Genomic DNA, 25517 nt, shown 5'->3' on the forward strand with positions numbered 1-25517 from the left:
TACCAGCTACTCCTAACTAAACAAGGAGGCAATTCCCTCTATGCCATTGGGAAATACCCGTCCCTTACGTGCCACTAGAAATTAGCACATTCCCTCAATGCCAATGATTTTCATTCCTCATCCCTTCCACGCCATCGCCGTCACGCTATGGTAACAGATCCGTTAAAGTAACGGTTAAAAAAATACAATAATACCCCTAGCCTCTCGTCACTGTTGTTCTTTTTTGATATCCACCGCCGATGACCCAAGGCAGAGCTTTCCGCAGGCCGGCCGCGTCGCATCCTCCACACGCCGCCGCAGGCCTCCTCCTCAGAGCACCGCCACAACCCAGCCTACTGCCCAACGCCGCTGGTGCCAACCGCCGCTGAGTGCCATCTCGCTCGTGGTCACCACTTGTAGAAAACTGACTTTCGATCCTCCACTCTTGTCCTGGTTTAAGGTAGACCCGGGAGAAAAGGGGCTGCGCTACTTTTTACTCCCGGTTGGTATTTGCAATCAGGACTAAAGTAGGTCTTTTATCCCGGGTCAAAAATCAGCCACCCATAGGGGATCCTTTAGTCCCGGGTGAAAAAATCAGCCACCCATGGGAACCTTTAGTCCTGGGTGGTAAGACTAACTGGGACTAAAGGTCACCCTTTTAATCTCGGTTGGTGTTACAACCCGGGACTAAAGCCCACGACACCAACTGGGATAAAATAAGATTTTTTATCTCGGTTGGAAACTCTAACCGGGATAAAAGGGCCCCCACGGGTGGCTGAAAAAGGGCTAAAGCCTTCGGAACCATTTTATCACGGTTGGTAATCCCGGTTGGTAATACCAACCGGGATAAAAGGGGGTCTTTTATCCCGGTTGGTGTTTTCAACCGGGATAAAAGGGTCCCTCACGAGTTAATACAAAAGGATTGCATCCCCTATATAGTTAAATGTGGTGTGTAGGTGGGATGGCAAGAAGGCTATGCGCGAGGCTTGAGGTCGTGGGTTTGAATCCCGGTTGGTATTACTAACCGGGATAAAAAGGGGTGGGGGCTGCCTGGCGTGGCAGCCCCTTTAGTCCTGGTTGGTATTACCACCAACCGGGATAAAAGGGAGTCTTTAGTCCCGGTTGAGGGATCCGGGATAAAAAAAGACCCCTTTTATCTTGAATGCTTTATCCCGGATGATTTTTCGGAATATTTGCAACCTACCGATCGGGACTAATACTTAATTTTCTACCAATGCGCCGTGCTCTCGAGGTGCGGCATGGCCACCCCGCTGCGTACGGCATCGTGGCAGTGTGCGACCCCGCAGCGTGCCTCAAGCAAGGTCCGTGCAGCTAGTGCGGGCGGCCGGTGCCCACGGCCTCCCGCTGGTGTGCGCGGCTGGCGCCCGTGGCTCCCTCGGTCCCATCTCGCTAATACACGGAATTTTGAAGAAATTACCGACCAATACCACAGGTTACACACGAACCGTAATACAGTTTCGTTTCGCAGGGAAAAGATAAGACCTTTTCTTCTTCCACCGCCACCTACCCACCCTTAATACAGTTTCGACAGGTTACACACGGACCGTAATACAGTTTCGCTTCGCAGGGGAAAAGATAAGACCTTTTCTTCTTCCACCGCCACCTACCCACCCTCGGTTGACTTGCTGCCCGCCTTGTATACATTTTGTTTGCGTGAATTGTGGATCTTGAATGGCTGGTTTGTACCTTTCCTCTGTCTCTGCGCCAATCAAGCTATTAATGGATTTTGATTAGTAATAACTCAATTGCTTCTTTATCAAGTTAAAAATGGAGTTAGCGACTGGACCAACGAGTTGCACTACTTAATCCGACAAGTTGCACTACTTAATCCGATGTTATAAATGGAGGTAGAAAACTGACTTTCGATCCTCCCCTCTTATCCCGGTTTAAAGTAGGTCTGGAAGAAAAAGGGGGTGCGCCACTTTTTACTCCCGGTTGGTATTTGCAATCGGGACTAAAGGAGGCCTTTTGTCCCGGGTCAAAAATCAGCCATCCGTAGAGGATCCTTTAGTCCCGGGTGAAAAATCAATCACCCATGGGGGAACCTTTAGTCCTGGGTGTAAGACCAACCGGGAGTAAATATCACCCTTTTAATCACGGTTGGTGTTACAACCCGGGACTAAAGCCCACGACACCAACCGGGATAAAATAAGATCTTTTATCTCGGTTGAAAACTCCAACCGGGATAAAAGGGCCCCCCACGGGTGGCTGAAAAAGGGCTAAAGCCCTCGGAACCATTTTATCCCCGTTGGGGTCTTTTATCCCGGTTGGTGTTTCCAACTGGGATAAAAAGGTCCCTCACGAGTTAATACAAAATGATTGCATCCCCTATATAGTTATATGTGGTGTGTAGGTGTGATGGCAAGGAGGCTATGCGCGAGGCTTGAGGTCGTAGGTTTGAATCCCGATTGGTATTACTAACCAGGATAAAAGGGGGTGGGGGCTGCGCCTGGTGTGGCAGCCCCTTTAGTTCCGGTTAGTATTACCAACCAGGATAAAAGGGAGTCTTTAGTCCCGGCTGAGGGATCCGGGATAAAAAACCCCCCTTTATCTTGATTGCTTTATCCCGGATAGTTTTTCGGAATATTTACAACCTACCGATCGGGACTAATACTCAATTTTCTACCAATATGCTGTGCTCTCGAGGTGCGGCATGGCCGCGCCGCTGCGTAAGGCATCGCGGCAGTGTGCGACCCCGCACGGTGGAGGCAACCGGCGGCAGCGTGCCTCAAGCAAGGTGCGTGCAGCCAGTGCGGGCGGCCGGTGCCCGCGGCCTCCCGCTGGTGTGCGCGGCTGGCGCCCGTGGCTCCCTCGGTCCCATCTCGCCAGTACACGGAATTGTGGAGAAATTACCGATCAATACCATAGGTTACACACGGACCGTAATACAGTTTCGTTTCGCAGGGGAAAAGATAAGACCTTTTCTTCTTCCACCGCCACCTACCCACCCTCGGTTGACTTGCTGCCCGCCTTGTATACATTTTGTTTGCGTGAATTGTGGATCTTGAATGGCTGGTTTGTACCTTTCCTCTATCTCTGCGCCAATCAAGCTATTAATGGATTTTGATTAGTAATAACTCAATTGCTTCTTTATCAAGTTAAAAATGGAGTTAGCGACTGGATCAACAAGTTGCACTACTTAATCCGAACAAGTTGCACTACTTAATCGACAAGTTGCGCCACTTAATCCGACAAGTTGCACTACTTAATCCGATGTTATAAATGGAGGTAGGAACGATGCTTCTTAGGCCATTCTTAATGGAGGTTTTATGGGAATTAAATAGACTGTCATATCAACATTTTTGATAATGTGGCAGTGAATTAATGAAGAGAGAGGTGAAATGGGTTTCATGAGGTGCTAAAATTATTTCCTAGACAGCTTGTGCCTTGCATATAGCCTAGAAAACAACAAGAAATAAAATTATGCATTGAGGGGAGGTGTTTCATCCTAGTTTCAAACATTTTTAGATGATGTGTCACTCTAAGTAATCATGACCATAAAACTCCCACTAAGAATAGCCTTAACGACACTACTCCGGTCCAAAAGGCAAAATAGATATTTTGATCCCTCAATGTTTCGCTGAGGATCAAGTTCATCCTACAACTTTTACATCAGCCAATATAGTCCCTTAACCATCGTTTTGGGATCCAACTCATCCTTATACTGATGTGGTACTCCACAATGGTACGAGACTATTTCAAGAACATGTTTCTAGGAACGTATGTTTAAATTAAAGAAAATTTTTAAAAAACCTATATTTTTAAATGCTCTAAAAAGGGCGGGATGTATTTATTCAAAGTATGTTACGTTCATATTTTGTCCGCTATATATAGTCATTTGTTCGTCACATTTAATAGTTTGTTCGTATGAAACAATCATTTGTTCTTAGTGTTCAAAAATTTATTCGTAGTAATCAAAATTAATATTTAATATCTAAAAAATATTTTTTAAAAAAATCAGCCAAATAGTCAAGCATGATTTTGTTTTAAAGATATTGTCAAAAGAAACATAATGGTACAATCGGAATTTAATTTGGATATTCGGTTAGCAATCTATGTTTTCTTTAGGCCTATGAAATTTTTAGGACACGATGATGTCAGTTAGTTTGTTTGATTTCCTCTGCATGCATATGTTTATCACGCGGGTTGTTCACGCCCACACGCACTTAAGCTGAGATACGACCCATTAAAATATTGATTAGTGCAGCGCTCCTTTAGGTGATGCCTACGAATCTGTCGCCTCTGGTGTTGTATAACCGCACCCGATGCGACCTGCCCTCAAGTAGTTAACATTCTACCTAAAATCTATGAACGTTTATTTTCTGTAATAATTTTAGGAAGACTAAGTTTATGTCATTGAAACAGGATGTAACCGTAGGGCAGATATTGTTTTTTAATAAATTATCTTATTCATGGACTTCAACCGAGTCTTAGGACAGAGAGAACACTAGATGTGCTATATGAAGTTGTGCTCTGCTATTCGTTTGATCTCTCTCTCTCTCTCCTTACTAGTCGTAGGTCGCAGCAGCCAGAGGCTCAAGTGATGGGGTTCAACGACGATGAGCCTCCTAATACCAATCTAGGTAATACCGTCTCGTTACCCAAAATTTGGACGTCAGCAGCAGGATGTACGGCAAGAAGATGGAATACATGAAGGAGGCCATGCTGTTCGTGATAACGAAGCTCACCCCCGTGGACCGTCTCTCCATCGTCACCTTCTCCGACGTCGCCACCAGGCTCAGCCCGCTACGATGCATGACCCCGGCTGCCCAAGACGCCCTCAAGGCTCTCGTCCACGGCCTGCAGCAGGCCAACAACGGAGGACCCAACATCCAGTCAGGTCTCGAGACCGGGCTGGCTGTGATCGCCGACCGCGTCCACCGCAAGGCCCGCATGGCCGACATCTTCCTCTTGTCCGATGGCCACCAAACCTCCGGCGACGCCAGGCAGGTCGACCCTTGTTACGTGGCCATCAACACGTTCGGCTTTGGCAGGGGTACGGACCACAGGCTGATGAGCGACATCGCCGAGAAATCACCGTTCGGGATCTACAGCTCCGCGCACAACCGGTCCTTCTCGCAGCTGCTTCCCGGCCTCCTCACCGTGGTCGCGCAGGACGTGGAGCTGATCATCATGCCCAATGCCAGCGAGGAGTACTTTGACTTAGGACAGCCGCCGGAGGTGCACGCCATGGAGGTGGCACTCGGCACCGAATACACGGCGATCAGCGACGCCGTCTCCGGCATGATCACCATCAATTTCGGCAGGCTTTCCGCCGGAGAAAGGCGCAGGGTCGTCATCAACCTCACGCTCATGGAAACCATGGAGACGGAGTACGAGTACGACGCGCTAATCGGCACAACCCAGCACAGCTTCACCGCCCAGGGTAGGACGCGAGCTCTCCAAGTCCCCCAGGACATCAGTATACGGCGCACGGAGACCCCATCTCCAGATGTCAGGCGGTGGCAGCTGGAGGCCGATATTGACGGGCGGCGCGACGACGCCATAAGGCAGGCGATTGTGCTCACGGATGGCAAGGACGTCAACGACGTGCAGGACGACTGCCAGATTGTGCTGAACAGGCTCCGCACCGAGCTGCTCCAGATGACCGCGCACGCGTACACACAAGATCCGACACCTTCCTCGAGCAAGCCAAAGATTTCGAGAAGGCCGCACCGCGGCAGTGCCGTCCGCTGATGAGGATATGAAGCCGGCAGGAGATCATTGTAGGCCAACCCGTTCAGTAACGGTATCGAGGTGCTGCAGGCCAGCCATATCGAGAAGGATTGTCACCCCAAACATGGTATCGAGGTGCCACACACATTTGTCGAATAATGAGCACTCTTTCCGAGCGCACAGTCGTCGTTTTGATTTCAACTGTCTACCTTGTCTAAGTTATTGTAACTGGTTTTCTTGAATTGAATTGAATTGGATTGGATTGGATTGGATTGAAGATAAAACATCATATATATATATATATATATATATATATATATATATATATATATATATATATATATATACATACATATATTATATATGCTGCGTACAGAGGAGCTCCGAAGAAGGAGAAGGCCAAGCACCGTGCAAGTTGAACGCAATGTAATCTACCTGCTACAAGCACGGTTTACAAGTTAAAGCCTCAAGTCTGCAAATTGGGTCCCTGCTCTCTGCATCATGAAATGCCCCGTAGATAACATGCATGTATTCTCTATGTTCTAAATTATTAGTGACTTTAGCTTTATCCTAAGTTAAATTTTTCTAACTTTGACAAATGTCAGCACTAGCTCCCACCAAGGGGTCTAGCTTTCTTCGGAGGGTATCACCGGACAGGAAGCCTCATGGTAACTCAGCCTTGTGTAGTCCAGAAGATTACAAGTCGGCATGATCTATCTCCTAGTCGGATATAAGATACAAGATCTGATTTGGTTACAGCAGGCGCTTGCCAAATATAATCCCCAACTAGAATATATCCCTATTTTTGGATGTCCTAAGGTATTACCAACATGTGCCATGCATCAGATGCCTAGGTTAGCCTAGCTATAACCTTTGGTTGCCATATGGGCCCATCTTATAGGTTCCGGGGGTCATATCCCTGGAGCAGCCACTACTACAGAAGTTGCTATCACAAACAGGCCGGGCCATCACCACCGATTCAAGTGCCGGTTAAGACTATAGATAGACATAATAGGTGATAGAACCGGCGTTGAAAACTTACATCACCGCTGGCTCCAATTATGAACCGGTGGTGATAGTTTTCACCATTGGCTCCACAGAAAGCCCTCGAGCACTTTGGGCGTGCTTGGTTGGCAGCCTTGGTTTGCCACGCCGCAGTGTGGCGCACCACAATCTGAAATCACCTGTTTTGCATGGGGCAGCTGGTACTGAGCACACCAACCAAACACCTGCCCAGTCTTTTTTACCCACTACCGGAAACAGAATAATTGCCGAGTGCCTAAGGGTTTGCCAAGTGCATTCCATCAGGCACTCGGCAAAGAACCCGTTTACCTAGTGTGTTCAATGAAACACTCGGCAAAACCATAGCACTCGGCAAAACCCCACTTTGCCGAGTGCTTCAAAGAAAACACTCAGCAAACTTTAATGAAACACTCGCTAACATCAAACACTCGGCAAAGGATAGGCACGTGCGCCGCACGTGCGACGGCCATACGACGGCCGTCGGTGGGCTGCCCTGCCGTTAGAACTTTGCCGAGTGTCCGTTAGAGACACTCGGCAAAAACAAGGTTTGCCGAGTATTTTTTATTGGCACTCGGCAAAGTTATCCTTTTGCCGAGTGTTGTTTATTGGCACTCAGCAAACTAATAATTTTTTTCCTCTCCTGCCCTCCAAACTTTTTCTACTCTCCACATACAACATGTGGTTCTACATGCAATGATTTGGTATATTTCTCGATCTGTTTGCTATATTTAATTAATTTATTGCATTTAGCGGAATTTTTCGGTATAAGTCAATTTTGAACTGCAAGTGATTCAAATAATGGAATAAAATGAGTGGAAAAATTATATTCATGTTATTGAGTCCATTTTGGGCCCTTACCCAGGAATTGAAACGAAATTTCGAACATTTTGTTGAGGCAACACGACCACGAACGTGTGACTGAATGGTTTCTAAATTCTAAAAAAAGCAAACGAAGTCTGAGAATCACAAGATTAGTCAAGATCTCATGATATCATATGTGGAGGCTGTGGTAAAAAATTTAGAAGGTTTTGCACAATTTGTCATGTATGATGTTTACAAACCGAAGCATCTCCGAAGAAGAATCGTAGAGTTGAGAAGGATCCGGTAAGATTTGGAGTCCAAGTGACGGTTCAACTGGGGTTTGACTTCAAAACTTTTTGTATAGGCAATAGACAGCATAGATAGATTCATGTGAAATTTTGGAAATTTTTTGGATCCGTTTGATAATTTTAATTTATTAACTGCAATTATAGAATTTTAATTGATATAAATTAAATTTGAGCTATAAGTGCATGAAATAATGGAATAATATTAGTAGAATAATCAAATATGCATTGTTGAGTGAATTTGACGAGGTATTTTCAAAGTACATTGAAAAAATATTAGTAAAACACGTTATGGAAAAAGGATGCATGCACTCGGCAAAGTGTTTGTTTGCCGAGTGTTTCCTCGACGGCACTTGGCAAAGTGCCTAACCTGGCCCCACAGTGCAGTATTTTACCATTTCAGAATTGGAAAAAAAATAAAAAAAAGAGTTTCCCGAGTGTTCGAGATCTCGCACTCGGGAAACCCTTTTTTTTCAAACATGGCCGCACCCCCTCACGCATACACTCACGCTCGCCCAGTCTCACGCACGCACACAAGTACGCCACGCACACGCCCAAAACCCCCGCCGCCACCCCGTGGCCCCAGCCGCCGTCCCGGGAGCCGCCTCCCGCCACCACCCCGGGTCCCCGCTCCCACCCTGTGGCCTCGGGAACTGCCGCCGCTAGGATGCCCCACCCGCTGCCATCGGGGACGCCCCCAGGGACCCCTGCCACCGCCCGGGGCCTCCCCCACCGCCGCCCGGGGACCCCCTCCCGCCTCTCGCTGCCAGGTTTGATGGTTTTAGCCCCAGCACCCCTGCAAGAAATAGAATAGGAATTAGATTAGAGAAATAGAATAGGAATTAGATTAGGGAAATAGAATAGGAATTAGATAAGAGAAATAGAATAGGAATTAGATTATATAAATAGAATAGGAATTCTAGTTTTCTAGTTCACTGTTTAAACATTTAACATTTCATCTAGTGTTTATGAGTGTCCACTCGAGCACAAATGTGACCTAAAATGAAAGAGAGGTTGAGGAGAATTCCTTTTTCCAGAATGGAAAGATCGTTGCTAACTGTATACTTGACCTCTTTTCTGAAACAATAGTAGTAACTGCCTAGCTTCCTTTTCTTGCATCCAAGTGAAAATGGTTTATAAACTTGCAGGTTTTTGTCCCCGCTCCCTGCCCCGCCCTGCCGCCTGGTTCCGCCTTGCTCTCCCACCACCCCACACCTTCGACTTGCCATCGTTTTGCAAGGTATAAGAGCTGTATGTGGTTGTCGGCCATCGTGCCGTTTGTTTGCTGTGGATGTGGTTGTCGGCCATCGTGCCGTTGCATTTGTTGTAGGTTTTGGAAACCTCATCGTGCAGGGGAGGTGCTGGCGAAATTTAGACTTTGACACTATTATGTTTTTTTTTCAGGAGAGGCTACTTTACCATCCTCGACTCGTCACTTTGCAGGACAGTAAGGTGAGGCAACCTACACCTCTATTTCCGTATGATGTTTGTATATCACGTAACCTAGCTAGGCGTCTCCCATTCGAAAGAGATATGGTTAGAAATATGTAGATCTTTGCATATCTATAATCGTATCTATTTTGAATTGTCCACATTTTTTGGACAGCCCGAGGATGTGTAGGTGGGGTTAGTTTCCATGCTCTACTCCGATCCGTGATAGAGTTTCAGCAGCATCTCCCTGTTGTTCTCCGGATACACAATCTCCCTGCAAGGACGTGTATTTGGAGAACAACGGGGAGGTGCTGCCGAAATTCTATCTCGGATCAGAGTAGGTCGTGGAAACTAACCTTATTTACACATCCTCGGGTGGGATTAGGACCTATCTTCACCTATTAGACAGTATAGGAACGTGTAGATGCAACGTGATTTTTTATATTACTCGCTGATATGCTAGAGGTCGGATGACCATGAGTGGATGTACACGAACCGCTCTAGTCAGACTTCGTTGACCAATGAATGGATTGACAAGACCGATGCTTTCTTGGAATGGGCATTTGCAAGGGTTAAAGGAGCACGTGTCACTTGGTGTCCATGTAGCAAATGTGCAAACATGCGTTGGCAAACCAAGCTGGTCATGGGTAAACATCGTGTTAAGAATGGATTTATAGCAGACTATACCAGTTGGATCTTCTATGGTGAAGCTGATCGTGGGAGAGACGAGGTCGTGAGACAACGCATCAAGGAATATGATGATGATGCTGGGGTAGGAGACATGTTAAATGACTATCATGAAGCATACTTCGATGAAGGGCATAGGGAGGAGGAGCCAGAGGCTACCGCAAAGGTGTATTACGACATGTTGTCTGTGGCACAACAACCGCTTCATGGGCATACCAAGGTTTCTCAACTGGATGCCATTGCACACCTAATGGCTGTGAAGTCCCAGTTTAGCTTGGTCGAGACGCCTTCGATGTTATGCTGACAGTTTTTGGCAGCCTGCTCCCGGATGGTCACATCTTGCCAAAGAGCATGTATGAGGCACAGAAACTCCTTCGTGCACTTAAGATGCCATACGAGTAGATACATGCTTGTCCCAAGGGATGCATCTTATTTAGGAAAGAACATGCGGAAGCAAAGCACTTATGATTCCTTAGTCATGTAAAGTGTGAATCGTCTAGGTTCCTGGAGGTAGACTCTGGTGATGGTCAGAAGAGGTAGCTCGCAATCCCCGTGAAGATCCTACGGTACCTTCCTATCATACCAAGGATCCAACAGGTTTACGTGACTAAGGAATCCATGGAACAGATGACATGGCACAAAAATGGACGTCGATACAATCCTGAGAAGATGGTACATCCATCTGATGGTGAAGCTTGGACAAGGTTTGATGTGATTTATCATGAGAAAGCTCTAGAGGCTCATAATGCACGTGTTGCGCTGGTAAGAGATGGGTTCAATCCTTATGGAATGGTGGCTGCCCCGTACACTTGTTGGCCCATGTTTGTTATCCCCCTCAATCTCCCCCCTGACGTCCTCTTTCAACGACAGAACATATTCTTGTCGTTTATAATTCTAGAACACCCAGGGAATAATATGAGTGTGTACATGGAGCCTTTGATTGATGAATTGGTTCATGCTTGGGAGGAAGGGGTATGGACATACGATCGAGCTACAAAGACAAACTTCAAAATGCATGTTTGGTACCAATACTTCCTGCATGACTTGCCGGCATATGAAATATTCTGCGGTTGGTGTGTTCACGGGAGGTTCCCATGCCCAGTATGCAAGGCGTCTTTGAAGTTCATTTGGTTGAAGAAGGTTGGCAAGTATTCTTTGTTCGACAAACATCGACAATTCCTCCCTCCTGACCATCCATTCAGACGAGACATCAAGAACTTTATAAAAAAATGACGTAGTTAAAAACCCTGCACCACAGATGATGATAGGAGCCGCGGTTCATCCTCAGTTAGACGCTCTCGAGGTCAATAAACAAGAAGGTGGTTTTGTGGGATATGGCGATCAACATGCCTGGACTTAGAAGTTGTGCTTGTGGAACCTCCCCTATTCTGATGACCTTCTTCCACATAACATTGATGTAATGCACACTAAAAAGAATATCGCCGAGGCAATTTTTTGGTACAATCATGGACATTCCTGATAAGACAAGGATAACGTTAAAGCTAGAGTGGACCAAGCGAGGTTATGCGATAGACCAAAACAAGACATGGCGCCTCCCAGAGCCGGCAAGTCATGGAGAAAGCCTAAGGCTGATTTCGTCCTGACGAGGGCCAAAGGAGGGAGATACTAGAATGGTTCCAAATGTTAATGTTCCCTGATGGGTATGCAACGAATCTATGCCATGTGCTCTTGGCCGAGTGTTTTTGGATCTTGGCCGAGTGCCCCTGGCTGTATCCGTAGTGACCATGTGGTTTGGCAAACGGTGGGTGAGAACCAAGCATGCGCTGGACAGCCAAGTGCTTTTATTTTCGTTTGAGTTCCATCTTCTTGTTGCAAAGAAGCTACATTAATGGTGTGCAGGTGCATGCATTGGGTGGAGTCCTCGAGTCTTGAACTAGTTGATTTTTATTAATCAATCCGGAGTTGCGTGACTTGGCACACTCATGACGAAGCAATTGAGTCGTTAATGAGAAAGCATTAATAGCTTCACTGAGCGCAATGATAGAAGAACTTATATAAGGAAGGCAGCAAGTCAACTAAAATTTTAAAAATTACGAGGTCGCTTTCTCTGCTCTAGGTGATGGTAATGCTTGGATGCTTTCAGAATTTCTTTGCTGACTCTAGGTGATGGTAATGATCAATTTAGAGGACAAATCCAATCTGAATTGCAAGACGCAAATTAGGACATAAAATTAGTTTGAACAATGAAATCGATACGAAAGTCACCATCAATCTATTATTACATAAAGGATGATTTGTCAAAGAAGTATATATAGATGCCTCGATCAAGCAATCAACGTGGCTAGTGACAGTCATAGGGATGCAAATCGAAATTCTAATTAGTTACATGATCAACCTCTTTTAATTTCTCTCCAATTGGTAACCAACCGACAAATTATCCTTCCTTAGTTTTCGTTATATAGTGATCATGTAAGGCAAATCTCAATGGAAGGTTTTATAGAAGTTTCATGGGCATTAAATTGTATGCCACATCAATAATTTAGCTTACTTAGCAAGGTCATTATGAGGAGAAAGAATGGAAAGTTTTCTTACATGCTAGAGGAGTTCCATCCTCGTGACACCCAGCAGCGATAGTTAAGTTCTTAGTATTGCTAACTGTGCACTAAAACATGCCCAAGCTCTCATAGTGGTGCCAAACAGCCTGTTAATTGATCGTGTTTGTTTGAGAGACTAGTCCTGTCTTTTTCGGTAATCAATGCGATTAGATCTGTAGATTATAACATACTGCAAAGTCTTGGTCACCGTCGAGTCTAGTTGTTATAATGTCTATTCGTGGGCGTCTATCCGGAGTTCCAGTCGAGGCCACCCGTGATCATGTGGCCAACTAGACACTGCAACGTTGCAACTTTGCATATGCAATTTACAGACTGGTACTGTATATATTAATTGGTGTATTTTGGGAAGAGCGTGTGGACTTGTATTTTGGGATGGGATCTGTATTATACTAGCTAAGCTAACCACTAGCTACATCGTCATACTCGCATTGTCTAATGTTTCTTCAAGGGCATCTCATATCTATCTGTTCCGTGCCACATCATTAGCTTCCATGTTACTCTAAACAGCTTGTGATGATGAAGTTTTCCTGACGGAATGCATTGTACATAAGATAAGGCCCAACTGACAGGGAACTTAATACTCCCTCCATTCCAAATTATATATAAGGGAGTCAAATCATTTTATGTTTGACCAAAATTATAGCACAAAGGTTTATGGCACCGAATAGATATAATATGAAAATATATTTAACGAGAAACTAATGATACTTATTTGGTATCATGAATGTTAGTACTTTATTTTATAAATCTGGTTAAATTTGAGATACTTTGACTCTCCAAGAAAGTTGGAATGACTTATAATTTGGAACGGAGGGAGTAGTAGGTACTCCCTTGGTGCACAAATATAAGTATTTCAGAGTTTCTCAGGAATCAACTTTTTTAACCATGACTATCAATAGAAAAAATTATAAAATTAGTAACGTATAAATGATATTACTAGTTCATCTTGAAACAACTATCGTAATATGTAACTCTTTCTATTTGAAATATTTTACTTTCATATGTATCAATGATCAAAGTAGTATATTGAAAACCATATCATTTCAATCTCCTAAAATGCTTATATTTAATATGTGGACAGAGGGAGAGGGAGTATGTAGTAGTATTAGCTGGCATTCGGACTTGTAATTATATAGTACAACTAGTAGGCTGGATCTGTCCTAGAAACAATCGTGGTAACAATATTTATAAATATGCTCATTAATCGAGATTGGTGCTAGATTTGTCCCTGATTGGCAAGTCACGCAAAGAAAAAAACAAGGAGCTGTGGACTTTCACTTGTTAAAAGGACTAAACTAGAGAGAGTTGGTATTCTTATTTAGTAATTATTACTCACTCTGACATCAAAGTCTTGCTCGTCATCTACATCATCACATTTTCTAATTGTTTCTTTGATCATGGATTCTATTTATCATTATTTCGTGTATGAGCAATCATGTGGCCCTAGACGACCTTTTAGAGTCTTGAAAGGACGGAGTTTATTTGCTGTAATTTATTAGCGACTGCGGTGGTGAGTCATCAGGGAGTACCTACTATTAAACCACATCCGATGCTTCCCTTTCTTCCCAGCAGGCTGCTGCCATGGTAGCCTTGATCTTTGTTTTGCTTGTGCCTGGAAAATGGGCCATGTATGTTTCAGTAGATGGGCCGCAGCCCATGGATAAGTCGCTGTCCAGCTACAGTTTTTGTTTGCATGGTACAGCCACTACTAGATACGTATTTTTTGCCGAGAGAAAAATTGAATGGCCGAGCGTTTACAGCCCTCTCGGGGAATTAAAAAGGTGCGCGACGGTTTCCTGCAAATGCCCGTCGGTATGCTTCTTCGTTTAATGTTACTCCCTGATATGCTATCTATCATTATACTAAAACAATTGAACTCTATGGAATGAGACACCATTGTAGATAAAACTCTCCTGTGTTTATAAAGATTCGTCTTGCAAAGTACAACCAAATTATGCAATTAGTTTTTTATTTCGTCTACATTTAGTACTCCATGCATGTACCGTAAGTTTGATGTGACGTGAATCTTCTTTTTGCATAGTGCCAAAGTTGGAATTTTGGGGTAACTAAACAAGGCCTTAGGCTAGTCCCAGTGGGACTAACAGGGAGTCCCGGTGCACGGTTTCAATGCACAGTTTCCTAGGCTGTCCTCAGCATTTATTAGTTACATGAGGTTGTGATCAAGTGTTTCATGTGATTATGTAGCCACTTGTATTGTTACTTCAAATATGATATTCAGCAACCACAGATATGTCAAAAACGTATAATCGCTCACAAAGCAAAACGAAATAACAGAGAAACATCTGAATATCTGCTTTCATATATCTGTTCAGCTACTTGTTGTCGTTCAAGGGAAGCATCTGTTTCAGTCAACAGCTATGGTTCACCATGAAACAACAGTACAGGTCCAAATAAGAGTCGGATTGGGGAACAGCCCAGACATGGTCTACCATCGCACTACACGTGCGTCTGTCCTGAAGTATTTATTCAAGAAATAAGCTCTGAACTCTGAAGAATCTAAACTGAACATTGGCCAGTCTTTCATCATGTGTACATGAATGCATGGTCGGTGATCCTGGTGTTACTGGAGAACCAGAGGATGCGAAATCTGAAGAAGAAGAATCAGCACGAATTGCATGGTTTGTTGCCACTTTGTTCCAGTATATGCCTAGCAGAATAATCATACAACTATAGCTGAAATCAAGATGGTAGTTGAGTGTTGTAGTAAAAACTTACTTCATTGGTCACCCAACCAATTTCAAGACAAAAGATACTGAACTACACAAAAATTATGTAGGGGAAAACGCAGATCAAATTAAATTGCAGTGTTTCAATTTCATATGGCGTGTTCAGGAAAACTTATTTCATATGGCCATACTGTTATGGCAATGTCATTTTTGGATGGCAACGTTCATATAAAATTGCAAGCTGAAGTACTGCAGTATACATTATTCATAGAACTGGACAATGCAGGGGTCGAGACAGGCCTGATAGAACAGGACCTGATGGTCAAGCTAACAAATATAAGAGAAACAGCCCCTTCAAAATGAACAAGCAACAAAGGCCAACGAACTAAGATCGCCACCAATCTCACTGATGTTAAGGAATTGTCATAAAAAATGTAGCTCATCAACTACTACTAAATTCCCCTTGACCAAGAAGCTCACACAGGAGCACCTTAAATTTTGGAAGCACTTGAGGCATCTGCTTTTGCCTCCTCACCAGTAAAGGTTGCTCCCAATGCTGCAGAAATACACAAATTTCAATCAGCTATAAGCAGTTTATTCAAATCAACCACAGGGAATCCTATATATACTCAGCAGGGGACATTCTGTGACAAGCCTAACTTCGCATAAGTTGCCACAACTGCATCATATGACACTGACAGGTAATATATAGATGAATAAATTGTACCACACCTTGTAAAGACCGTACACAGGTAGAACAAAAATACTTCACACTTCATCGTTGTTACTGAAAAGTTTCTTCTCCATCATCGCCAGTGTCTTCTCTCTTCTAGCCTTTGATTCTTCTGTCATTTGACTAGTGTCTTGGTGAAGCAATGAATCATAGACTTGAAGCATTTTTGCTTCCTTTTCCTCTTGTGCTGCCTTCAGTCTCATTATGAGATTTCAAGATGTGCCTCTGTTGTCTTCGCACGCTCCTGCTTACGCTCTTGAGTAACCGCAACTATCTTGTCTATATTGCCTCCTAAGATTGCAAATCCTTCAATCACCTCTTCCATCTTGCACTTGCTATTGTGTCTTTTGCTTTCTTTGGCTGCATCTCTCCCAATTGGATGCTCGGTCTGTATGAATCTTCAGTTGATTTGTGTCCCTTTCACGACCTGGTGCTGCGTTCTTGTTGAACTCTTCAGCGATATCCTTCCAAAAACTATCATATTTCTTGTCATTCGCTCTTATTGGGTCATTAGAATTGTTCAGCCATGCACTCACCTACAACAAGAAATTAGAAATAATTATGAAAAGGAACTTCTCTTTGCTGTCCTACTCGCCTACAACAAGAAACTAGAACAGCAAGAATGACACTATTACCAATCGAACTTCCTCTTCATGCGACCAATGCCTTCTCTTTGCTGTCCTACTTGCCTCGACACCGGAGTTGCCATCAATGTTAATGGAGACTTGATGTGGAATTGCTCTTGTGGATTGTTCTTGTGCCAGTGGTGGCGGTGACGGAGAAATTGGTACAAAGTTATTAGTACGCCCAACGAGATGGAAATTTTGGTCAGGTGCGGCAAATGGTGGTTGTTGTAACATATTAACATAACCTGCCCTGAAATATAAATACATGAAGGATCAGGCTCTTTTCGTTGACAGACTCTGAATGAGCAGCCCCACAAGACTAACATAAGCCCAATTATCTGTTAGACTGTTACTTGTTTATCATACATTCATACGTACCACTGAAATGAATAACGCCCCAGAACACACCTTAGATGCCCAAACTTTCCCCAATGCTGTTTTTCAGCATGTCTCAAAGTGGTGCCTCATTTTATTTCTTTGGTTAAAACAACCCAAACTGTACTGTTCATTGGGAACAATACCTCAGAAAATGGCTTCTATTCTATTCTGGTGGTTGTCAATACCTCAGAAAAATAACCAGGCACCACAAGCAGGACAGAAAAACTAATCAACCTACAGGCCATCTATGAGCAACTCCTCCATGCTAATTGTATAGAATAATTATTTGTGGACAAATTAGCTACACCAACAGCTAAGATTATTCATCACAGTAGTGGAGAATGAATTTGAACAAAACAAACAAGCTATGATGCTTCACAAATATCTGTCACTACCAAGACCAAACATTTAGAGCACAATGCAGAAAATATCTGTCACTATCAAGCTTAGAAGCCAGTCTAAGAAAATTAAAGAACTGCATATTTATATTCAGTTACTAAAGCAAAGGCAGCAGCTGGTATTCACTGATAAAATGGACTTACTCAGAGCCTCAGTTTCTAAGAACAAACATATTGGTCCATGCATCAGAGATCTGACAATTTGCTAACCCAGAATAATTCACAATGGACCAATATACTGAAACTGATATTCTTTTTCATGTCTTATCCACATATTGCCTCGTGCATCATGGATGCCTGATATTGTTTTAACCTGATTGTTAGATGCTTATAATGAATAAATTAATTCAGTTCCTCGTCATTATACTTAACCTAGACAAATCTAATTCAGTTCCTCTTATCCCAGAAAGTCAAATCTTTAATCAAATCTAACAGTTAGTACCAGTTAATGGAGTACCTCCACCAGCAGTGCCATCAGTTATCTCCAATGATGCAGATGACAAACCTAGATAACAACTACAAAGCATGGAACGAGGATAAGCCGAAGATGCAGAAGAACCTTACCAGGGATTTGTGAATCCAGGAGTCGGCGGCGGCGGCGCCTTCCGCTTCCTCTTCTCCCGAGTCGCCATCGTCGGGGGAGGGCGGGAGTGCGCGGGAGGGCGTTGGGCGCAGGCAGGAGCGCGCGGGAGGGCGGGAGGCGCGGGCGGGAGGTTTTCTTCAGTGCGCACCAGATCCGGCGGAAGAAACGAAGACCGCCCCAGTGCGGGTGTCGTCCGCGTACCGAAGGCTCAGGTTCCTTGGTAACGGTGCTTACCTCGTTTCATCGGGACGAAACTGGTAGTACCTCTCTCCTTTTCCATTTCTTACCACATCATCTCCATTTCTTACCACATCATCACAAAAGCTGATGTGCAGATAATTAATGTGCATGAAACTCCTATAAAACCTTGCACTGGTGCTAGCCTATACTTGTTGGAGTTGTTCCAAATTCACTCCAGGATATAGACCGGGCTTCTGATGGAGCGAAGCGGAAGCCCGTCGCCGGAGGCTTGGGCCGGAGCGTAGCAGAGTCTGAAGCCGGCCCATCAGGTCTCGCCCCTGTGCTCGGGGGGTGCGGGGGGCGGTATATACACCCTTGCTAGGGTTTCGTGGAGACTTGATTCTCTTGTAAGCCGTCATAGGCGTGTAACCCAAAACTTTTGAGATAGTGAGATTGTTGCTGGCTGGTGCCCGTGGTTTTTCCCCTTCACATCGGAGGGGTTTTCCATGTTAAATCGTGTGTCTCCTCTGTGGCTTGATTCTTTACTCCATATTTCTATACGTCGTTCATAACAATACTTTGGTAGCACTGCAGCATGCTTTTTTGCACGCCTTAACTTTGGTGTGAATTAGTGGTGTGGAGCCTAGCACTGCAGCATGCTTTTTTGCACGCCTTAACTTTGGTGTGAATTAGTGGTGTGGAGCCCAGCAGACAGCTGATCAATCAGTGGTGTGGAGCCCTTGAGATTAAAGTCCTTTGAGATTATGCACTCTCAATGGGTTCCATGCGTCACAGGGCCTTGGTAGCAAGTCCTCCATTTATTGGTACCGCCGCCAGTCCTCTGCAACTGCAAGTCGATGTACAAGCTCAACCAAAGCCCATCCATTATTGTTCCCTAGGGAGATCGATCTGAAGCACAATCAAGGAGCTGAATCAGCAAAGGTTCGTATAAGTCAATTTGGCTACCTAGCTCTGCCTATCAATCCATCTAGAGCTTTATTTTTCTTTCTTGTCTTGCTTCCCATATCCATGCTTATCGATTGTGCCTGAAATCTACCTAGCTCTGCTTATCAATCTTGAATCATGGGTGTCTTTGGCTCCCTACATCTATCTATCAATCCTGCTTAATGTTTTCTCGATCTGTCTTTGTATGCTTGCAGGTGCTGAACCTGTTATATTAGCTCTGCACATGCCAAGCTTATTTTTTCATCTCAAGAGCTAGTAGCTAGGCATGGATCTTGTGGCCGGGGCGGTGGGCAGCGTCATCGGCAAGCTCGGCGAGCTGCTCCAGGCGGAGTACAAGCTGCAGAAGGGCCTGCCTGAGCAAATCAAGTTTCTGAAAGATGAGCTCGAGTATGCGCAGACGGCTCTCAGCGAGGTGGGCGAGGTGCCGCCAGAGCAGCTCCATCCCCAGGTCCGGCTGTGGGCTAGCAAGGTCAGGGAGGCGTCGTACGACATGGAGGACATCCTCGACACCTTCCTTGTCAGCAGTATCGACGTAGACGCCCCAGCTGAGAAGAAGGATGGCCTACTCAAACGTCTCCTCAAGAATATTGCCGACTTGTTCAACAAGAGCAAGGAGCGCCACACCATGGCCGGCGCCATCGAGGCCATGAAGAAGCGACTCCAGGAGGTGGCTGACCGCCGTGACAGGTTCTTCGTTCCGGTGGCTCTGCCTGCCCCGGCCACGAAGCCGGATCCTCGCCTTGCGGACATGCACAAAGAAGCGGCGCAGCTCATCGGCATCGACAATCCAAGGGCGGAGCTCATAGCCATGCTTCTGCCTGATCTCAAAAGAAAAGAAAAGAAAAGAAAAGCCATGCTTTTGCCGGCGTCTCACGGCAATGGAGATTCTGACGTCTCTGGCAGCAGCAGCAACAGCAGAAAGATGAAGATAGTTTCTGTGGTTGGAGTTGGGGGACTGGGCAAGACGACTCTTGCCAAGGCGGTTTACGATGAGCTTCAATCACGATATGACTGTAGAGCCTTTCTTTCCGTTGGTCGGAAACCTGACCTGGCGCAAGTCTTGAGCAACATATTGTACCTTCTCGACAAAAACGAATACACGGCCATTCACAATGTGAAGGACCAATCCCTGCTCATTGGAGAACTCCGAAAATTCCTCCAAAACAAAAGGTATGCATTGATTAGTAGCTAGATGACAAGCATATCACATCAATACTATTGTCTAAGCATATCACAAATTGTTATCTAAGCTATTCCTTAACTATATCGTAGTAGCCACAGACTATTCCAATGTAGTCTTTGATATGCTATCTACTGGATGTAGACATTTAAAGTTACTCCCTGATATGCTATCTATCATTATACTAAAACAATTGAACTTTAAGGAATGAGACTCTATTGCAGATAAAACTCTCCTGTGTTTATAAAGATAATGTTTACTTTATAAACTAAAATATTTACATCAAGATCATAAATATTGAGTAGATTTCAGCTAATAAAATACATTACATTAGTAAATTTTTGCTAGCATTTTTAAGATTTTATTCTATACTTTGTCACTCTTCTTTTCTTTTATACATGCTCAACAGTTTATCAACTTTGAGTATTGATCTGTACTGTCATGTTGCTAGGTACTTCATCGTTATTGATGATGTGTGGGACATAACAACTTGGAACATATTAAAATCAGCTTTGGTTAACAATGGCACTGGAAGTAGAGTAATCACAACTACTCGCAATCGAGATGTAGCCAGCAGGGAGGAGGTTTACGAGCTACGCACACTTTCCCCTGACCACTCAGAGAAATTATTCAAAATGAGGTTGTTTGGTGTTAATGGTGAATATCCTGCTAATCACCCTGCTGCGGCATCTGAAAAGATTCTGAAAAAATGTGGTGGTGTACCATTAGCTATCATCACAATGGCCAGTTTGTTGGTGGGTAAATCAAAAGAAGATTGGTTTGCTATCTGCAACTCTCCTGGTTTCTATCATGGTAAGGGTAACCAGCAAGTAGATGATACTGAGTGGATATTGTCTCTTAGCTACTATAATCTACCTTCTTATCTAAGGACTTGCTTATTGTATCTAAGTGTGTATCCAGAAGACTATGAGATTGAGAAAGATTCTTTGATATGGAAATGGATAGCTGAAGGTTTCGTGAAAAAGAGAAGAGGAACCAGCTTGTTTCAGCAGGGAGAGGAATACTTCAATCAGCTCGTAAATAGAAGCATGATTCAGGAGGTCGAGTCAGATGACATGGGCTTAAGTCATTATGATGTATGGGGTTGTCGAGTTCATGACATGGTGCTTGATCTCATCCGTGACTTGTCATATAAAGAAAACTTTGTGACTATCACAAATGATGATGAAGGAACATCACCACATCAGAACAGGGTGCGCAGGTTAGCTCACCAGAATAGAATTATGAAGCAAACTCAGCAGGACGATCACATGGACATGGCACAAGTGAGGTCATTGCTTGCCTGTAGGTGTAATATTGATAGTTGGGTCTTGCATCCAAGCTTTAAATTCATGCGAGTGCTAGATTTAGAGGGATGCACAGTACCTTGGCAAGGCTGGCAAGGTCTTAAGCACCTTGGAAATCTACTTCATTTGAGGTATCTTGGTCTACGAAATACAAATGGTATTCGTGAGCTCCCGGAAGAAATAGGAAAACTTAAGTTTCTACAGATACTTGACTTGGAAGGTTCTCGCATATGGGTACTGCCATCGGGTGTTTGCCGGTTAACGCAGTTGGTCTGCCTACGTGGTGACACATTCAACGGTACATGCGCACCGGATGGGTCGTTCCTGAGGAAGGTGACATCATTAGAGTACCTGCGTATACGTATTGATAACCTAGATGAGGAGTCCCATCGGCAATTTATTAAGGACATTAGCAACCATAGCGAAGTCAGGGTGCTCCACATTTATGTTGGTCGTTGGAAAGGGATGATGCAATCAGATCTAGTGCATTCACTAGGTAATCTCCACAAACTCGAGCATCTGGAACTAGCAAATTATAATGGTAAAGCCGCAACGAGGGAGTGGGGCAGAGTGGTGTTTCCGCGGCATCTCAGGCATTTGGGTTTAGGTTCTATACCATTCCGTCAGTTGCCATCATGGATTAGTCCCGCGCATCTCCCCGTCCTCCGCTACTTGTCATTGCATGTGGATCACATGGACCAGTCAAGTCTGCGAAACTTAGGTGGGTTGCCAGAGCTTTGTTTCCTCTTGTTGTCAACAGCTCGGCCATCATCGACGGCTCGGCCATCATCGATGGCTTGCATGGCAACTGTAGCTAATATTACTGCGGTCGATGGCTTCTTCAAGAAGTTGAGATACTGTTGGTTATATGGCTGGATGGTCCAGTTGGTGCTCAATGAGGACTCCACTGGTGTTTCGTTTAGCATATGGAATGGGATGGGTGCTATAGCCTTTGGTTCCAAAACAAAGAATGAGTACAACAGATCAATAGCACCACCGTCCGTGATGCCGAACCTCCAAATGCTTCACTTTGACGTTCCCGTCAGGGCCTTATATAAGGATGGAAACAGTGGCTGTGGTGATCTCGGGCTGGAGTGCCTCCCTTCGCTTCGCAGTGTCAAAATAGCTGTCAATTGTGAGGGTGCCTCTGCTGATGACGTGGAGAAGGTAGAAGCTGAGCTGAGGAACGCAGTACAACTCCATTCCAACCGGCCCATAATCAAACTCCAACAACGCAATGAACATAACATGATGGCACAATCTACAGACCAAGACGACAAAGAGGTACGTGCATGGCATTTCTAGATTCATATATAGTTTGCAGTATGTTTCAAGACATAGTGTATATATAGATGAATACCAAAAGCTATGAACCTACGTATGCTAAAACGACCTACAATTTGGAATGGAGAGACTACCTTGTGTGTGTGTCTATATATTGTCCGGTAGTATTTTATATATTACATTTGATATTTAGTATTTACATACGTACATATATCCGTTCTTGTGGTTGAGTTCCGTTTCCGGTGACTAATTAATGTCGGCGTGCAACTTCTCTTGTACTAAACAGATTTTTATTTTTCATGACGTGCCTCACACAGGTTAAGCTTGGCTTGTTCGGTGGGAGGAGTTAATTTCAGCATCCTGGAATGGTGGCAGTGCATGTTACTTGGCACATATTTGGTTTGATATGCCTGAATTTGTGGCGCATTTTAAATATCGTGTGCACAATATTTTTATTGCTACCAGGTGGAGACTGTCGGTATTTTATACTCGGCAACCTGCCAAGGGTACTCGAGGCGGTGTTTTGTGCGGTGGGGTCGTCGAGAATCAAGGAGTCGATGGTGACATAGGGAACGCGATTTAGACAGGTTCGGGCCACTAGATCGCGTAATACCTACGTCTTGTGTGTTGTATGCAATTGAGTTGTGTTCTGATCTTTTGGAGGGGTTCCTGCCCGCCCTTTTATAGTCGGGGGAGCAGAGTTACAGGGTGGAGTCCGAATCGAATACAGTTACATAGTACTACTCTAACTTGGTAGAGTAGTTTCCTTATGCATTACGACTAGCCTTCAGGAGTCCATGTCGACTAGGTTACCCTGCGACGCAGTCTTCATGTCCTGATCATATCCGAGTACGTCCTCTGAGTGGGCCGTACAGAGCCTACTCGCGAACATGAGGATATATGCCCTAATCTCCTCCCTTTTCTTTCCTTCTTCATGCTTCCTGGTCAGTGTCGTCGCCCTGCCCAGGGTCCTCAGATGCATAGCTGCATGGTCTTTCTTTGCTTGGGCAGGGAGAGTGGGCCATGGATGATTCAGAAGATGGGCCGCGGCCCATGCAAGATGCACATGAGTCCTCGTGCCTAACATATAAATAAACTTTGTTAAAACTTGAGGATGTCAACTACAGTTTTATACTTTATATGCATGGTAAACTTACAGTAATGAAGCAAAATGTTCATTTTCTGCAGAACAAACCTACAATAATCGAAGATGACTGTACATAGATGGTAAACTGGTAAAAGTGTTGTGAAAGTGGTCATTCTGCAACATGGATGGTAAACTGGTAAAAAGTGGTAACAAGCTAAGGATGAATCTCAGCTCACGGGGGAGTAGATGCCATCAACAGTACCTCCCTCGCGCTGGCTGCTGCAGATTGATGACATCAACAGCCTGTGGCAACAATGAATTGCCTGCAGTCACACGTGTTTAAATCCTAAGCTAAAATTTAGTTCATGTCATATCGAATATTCGGAGGTTAATTGGGAGAACTAAATATGAGTTCATTATAAAACTGATGGCACAAATGGATGCTAAACAGCGAGACAAATCTATTAAGCCTAATTAATCCATCATTAGCAAATGGTTACTGCGCATTGTCAAACTATGAACTAATTAGGTTTAATAGATTCATCTCATAAATTAGTCTTCCTCTATGCAATTAGTTTTGTAATTAATCTATATTTAATACTCCTAATTACTTGCAGTAACTTGTCTGTACAGCTGGATAGTGGCCACCATGAATTAGCAGTCAGTGTGAGCAGGGCAGCAGCTTTATACGGCCTGTTCGGCTGAACTTATAAGCCGGCTGAAAAGCTGAAACGACTGATTTATTGTAAGAGAAAAACACTATTTAGTGACTGATAAGCTGAAGCGAAAGCTCGCCTTGGCCCTTCGTCCAGAGGCTGCGCCTTGTGCGGTTGTGCCGACACTTTGGTGTGAACTCGACTCGAAGTCTCCGCTGCTTGGCTGCTTGCCACTGATGCACTCTGCCCTGCCCTGCTCGGCTTCTTCCTTTTTCTTTTGGTTGGGTGCTCCATTCATCCTCGTGACCTTCTCGACTCGTGTGTTACCTGTATATTCTTCGCCACCCGGATGTTGGTTCCTCGAGCTAAAGTTTAGCTCGTGTCATATCGAATATTCAGAGGCTAATTAAGAGGATTAAATATGAGTTAATTATAAAACTAATTGCACACATGGAGCCTAAGCGGCAAGACGAATCTATTAAGACTAATTAATTAGTCCATGATTTGACAGTACACATTTGCTAATGATGGATTAATTAGGCTTAATAGATTCGTCTCGCGGTTTAGCCTCCATATGTGTAATGGGCTTTGTAAATGAGGTCTTTTATGGTACACAATACTACCTTGTACTACTGTTCGAAAAGGACTCGTATGTAAGGATCCGAAGGTTGAGATTAATTGTATACTACTAAAACCTTAAGCTGTAGTATAGGTAGTATGCCTGAATAGTATAGGTAGTATAAGAGTATCATAGTAAAAGAAGATCAATGACATCACTAAAATTTTATTTTTGACACTAGTATAAAGTTTAAAAGTCCATTCCGTTTGAAATATTATGTAATAATTACTAAATCGATTACGAACATTTAAGTCTTATATATACTAAGTAGTAGTTTTGTGTACCGTAAATGAGTTCTTTATAGATAGTCTACGTGTAATACTCCTAATTAGTA

At 44.2% G+C, this 25517-nt stretch overlaps 2 protein-coding genes and 1 pseudogene across 2 annotated transcripts; all 3 read left to right on the forward strand.

The window, feature by feature from the left end:
• Window positions 1-4626: 4626 nt before the first annotated feature.
• Window positions 4627-5697, forward strand: LOC117834690 (E3 ubiquitin-protein ligase WAV3). Its single transcript, XM_034714219.1, has one exon. It carries the CDS (start codon window positions 4627-4629, stop codon window positions 5695-5697), a length of 1071 nt encoding a protein of 356 aa, XP_034570110.1.
• A 2775-nt stretch (window positions 5698-8472) lies between these two features.
• Window positions 8473-10325, forward strand: LOC140220335 (uncharacterized; annotated as a pseudogene).
• An 8483-nt stretch (window positions 10326-18808) lies between these two features.
• LOC117833092 (disease resistance protein Pik-2) lies at window positions 18809-23598 on the forward strand. The gene is made up of 4 exons (XM_034712476.2): window positions 18809-19026; window positions 19245-20220; window positions 20682-22821; window positions 23139-23598. The coding sequence occupies exons 2-4, from the start codon at window positions 19316-19318 to the stop codon at window positions 23169-23171; spliced, it is 3078 nt and encodes a 1025-aa protein (XP_034568367.1). The 5' UTR covers window positions 18809-19026; window positions 19245-19315; the 3' UTR covers window positions 23172-23598.
• Window positions 23599-25517: the final 1919 nt, after the last annotated feature.

This window comes from Setaria viridis, chromosome 8 (genome assembly GCF_005286985.2).
Source record: "Setaria viridis chromosome 8, Setaria_viridis_v4.0, whole genome shotgun sequence".
NCBI lineage: Eukaryota > Viridiplantae > Streptophyta > Magnoliopsida > Poales > Poaceae > Setaria > Setaria viridis.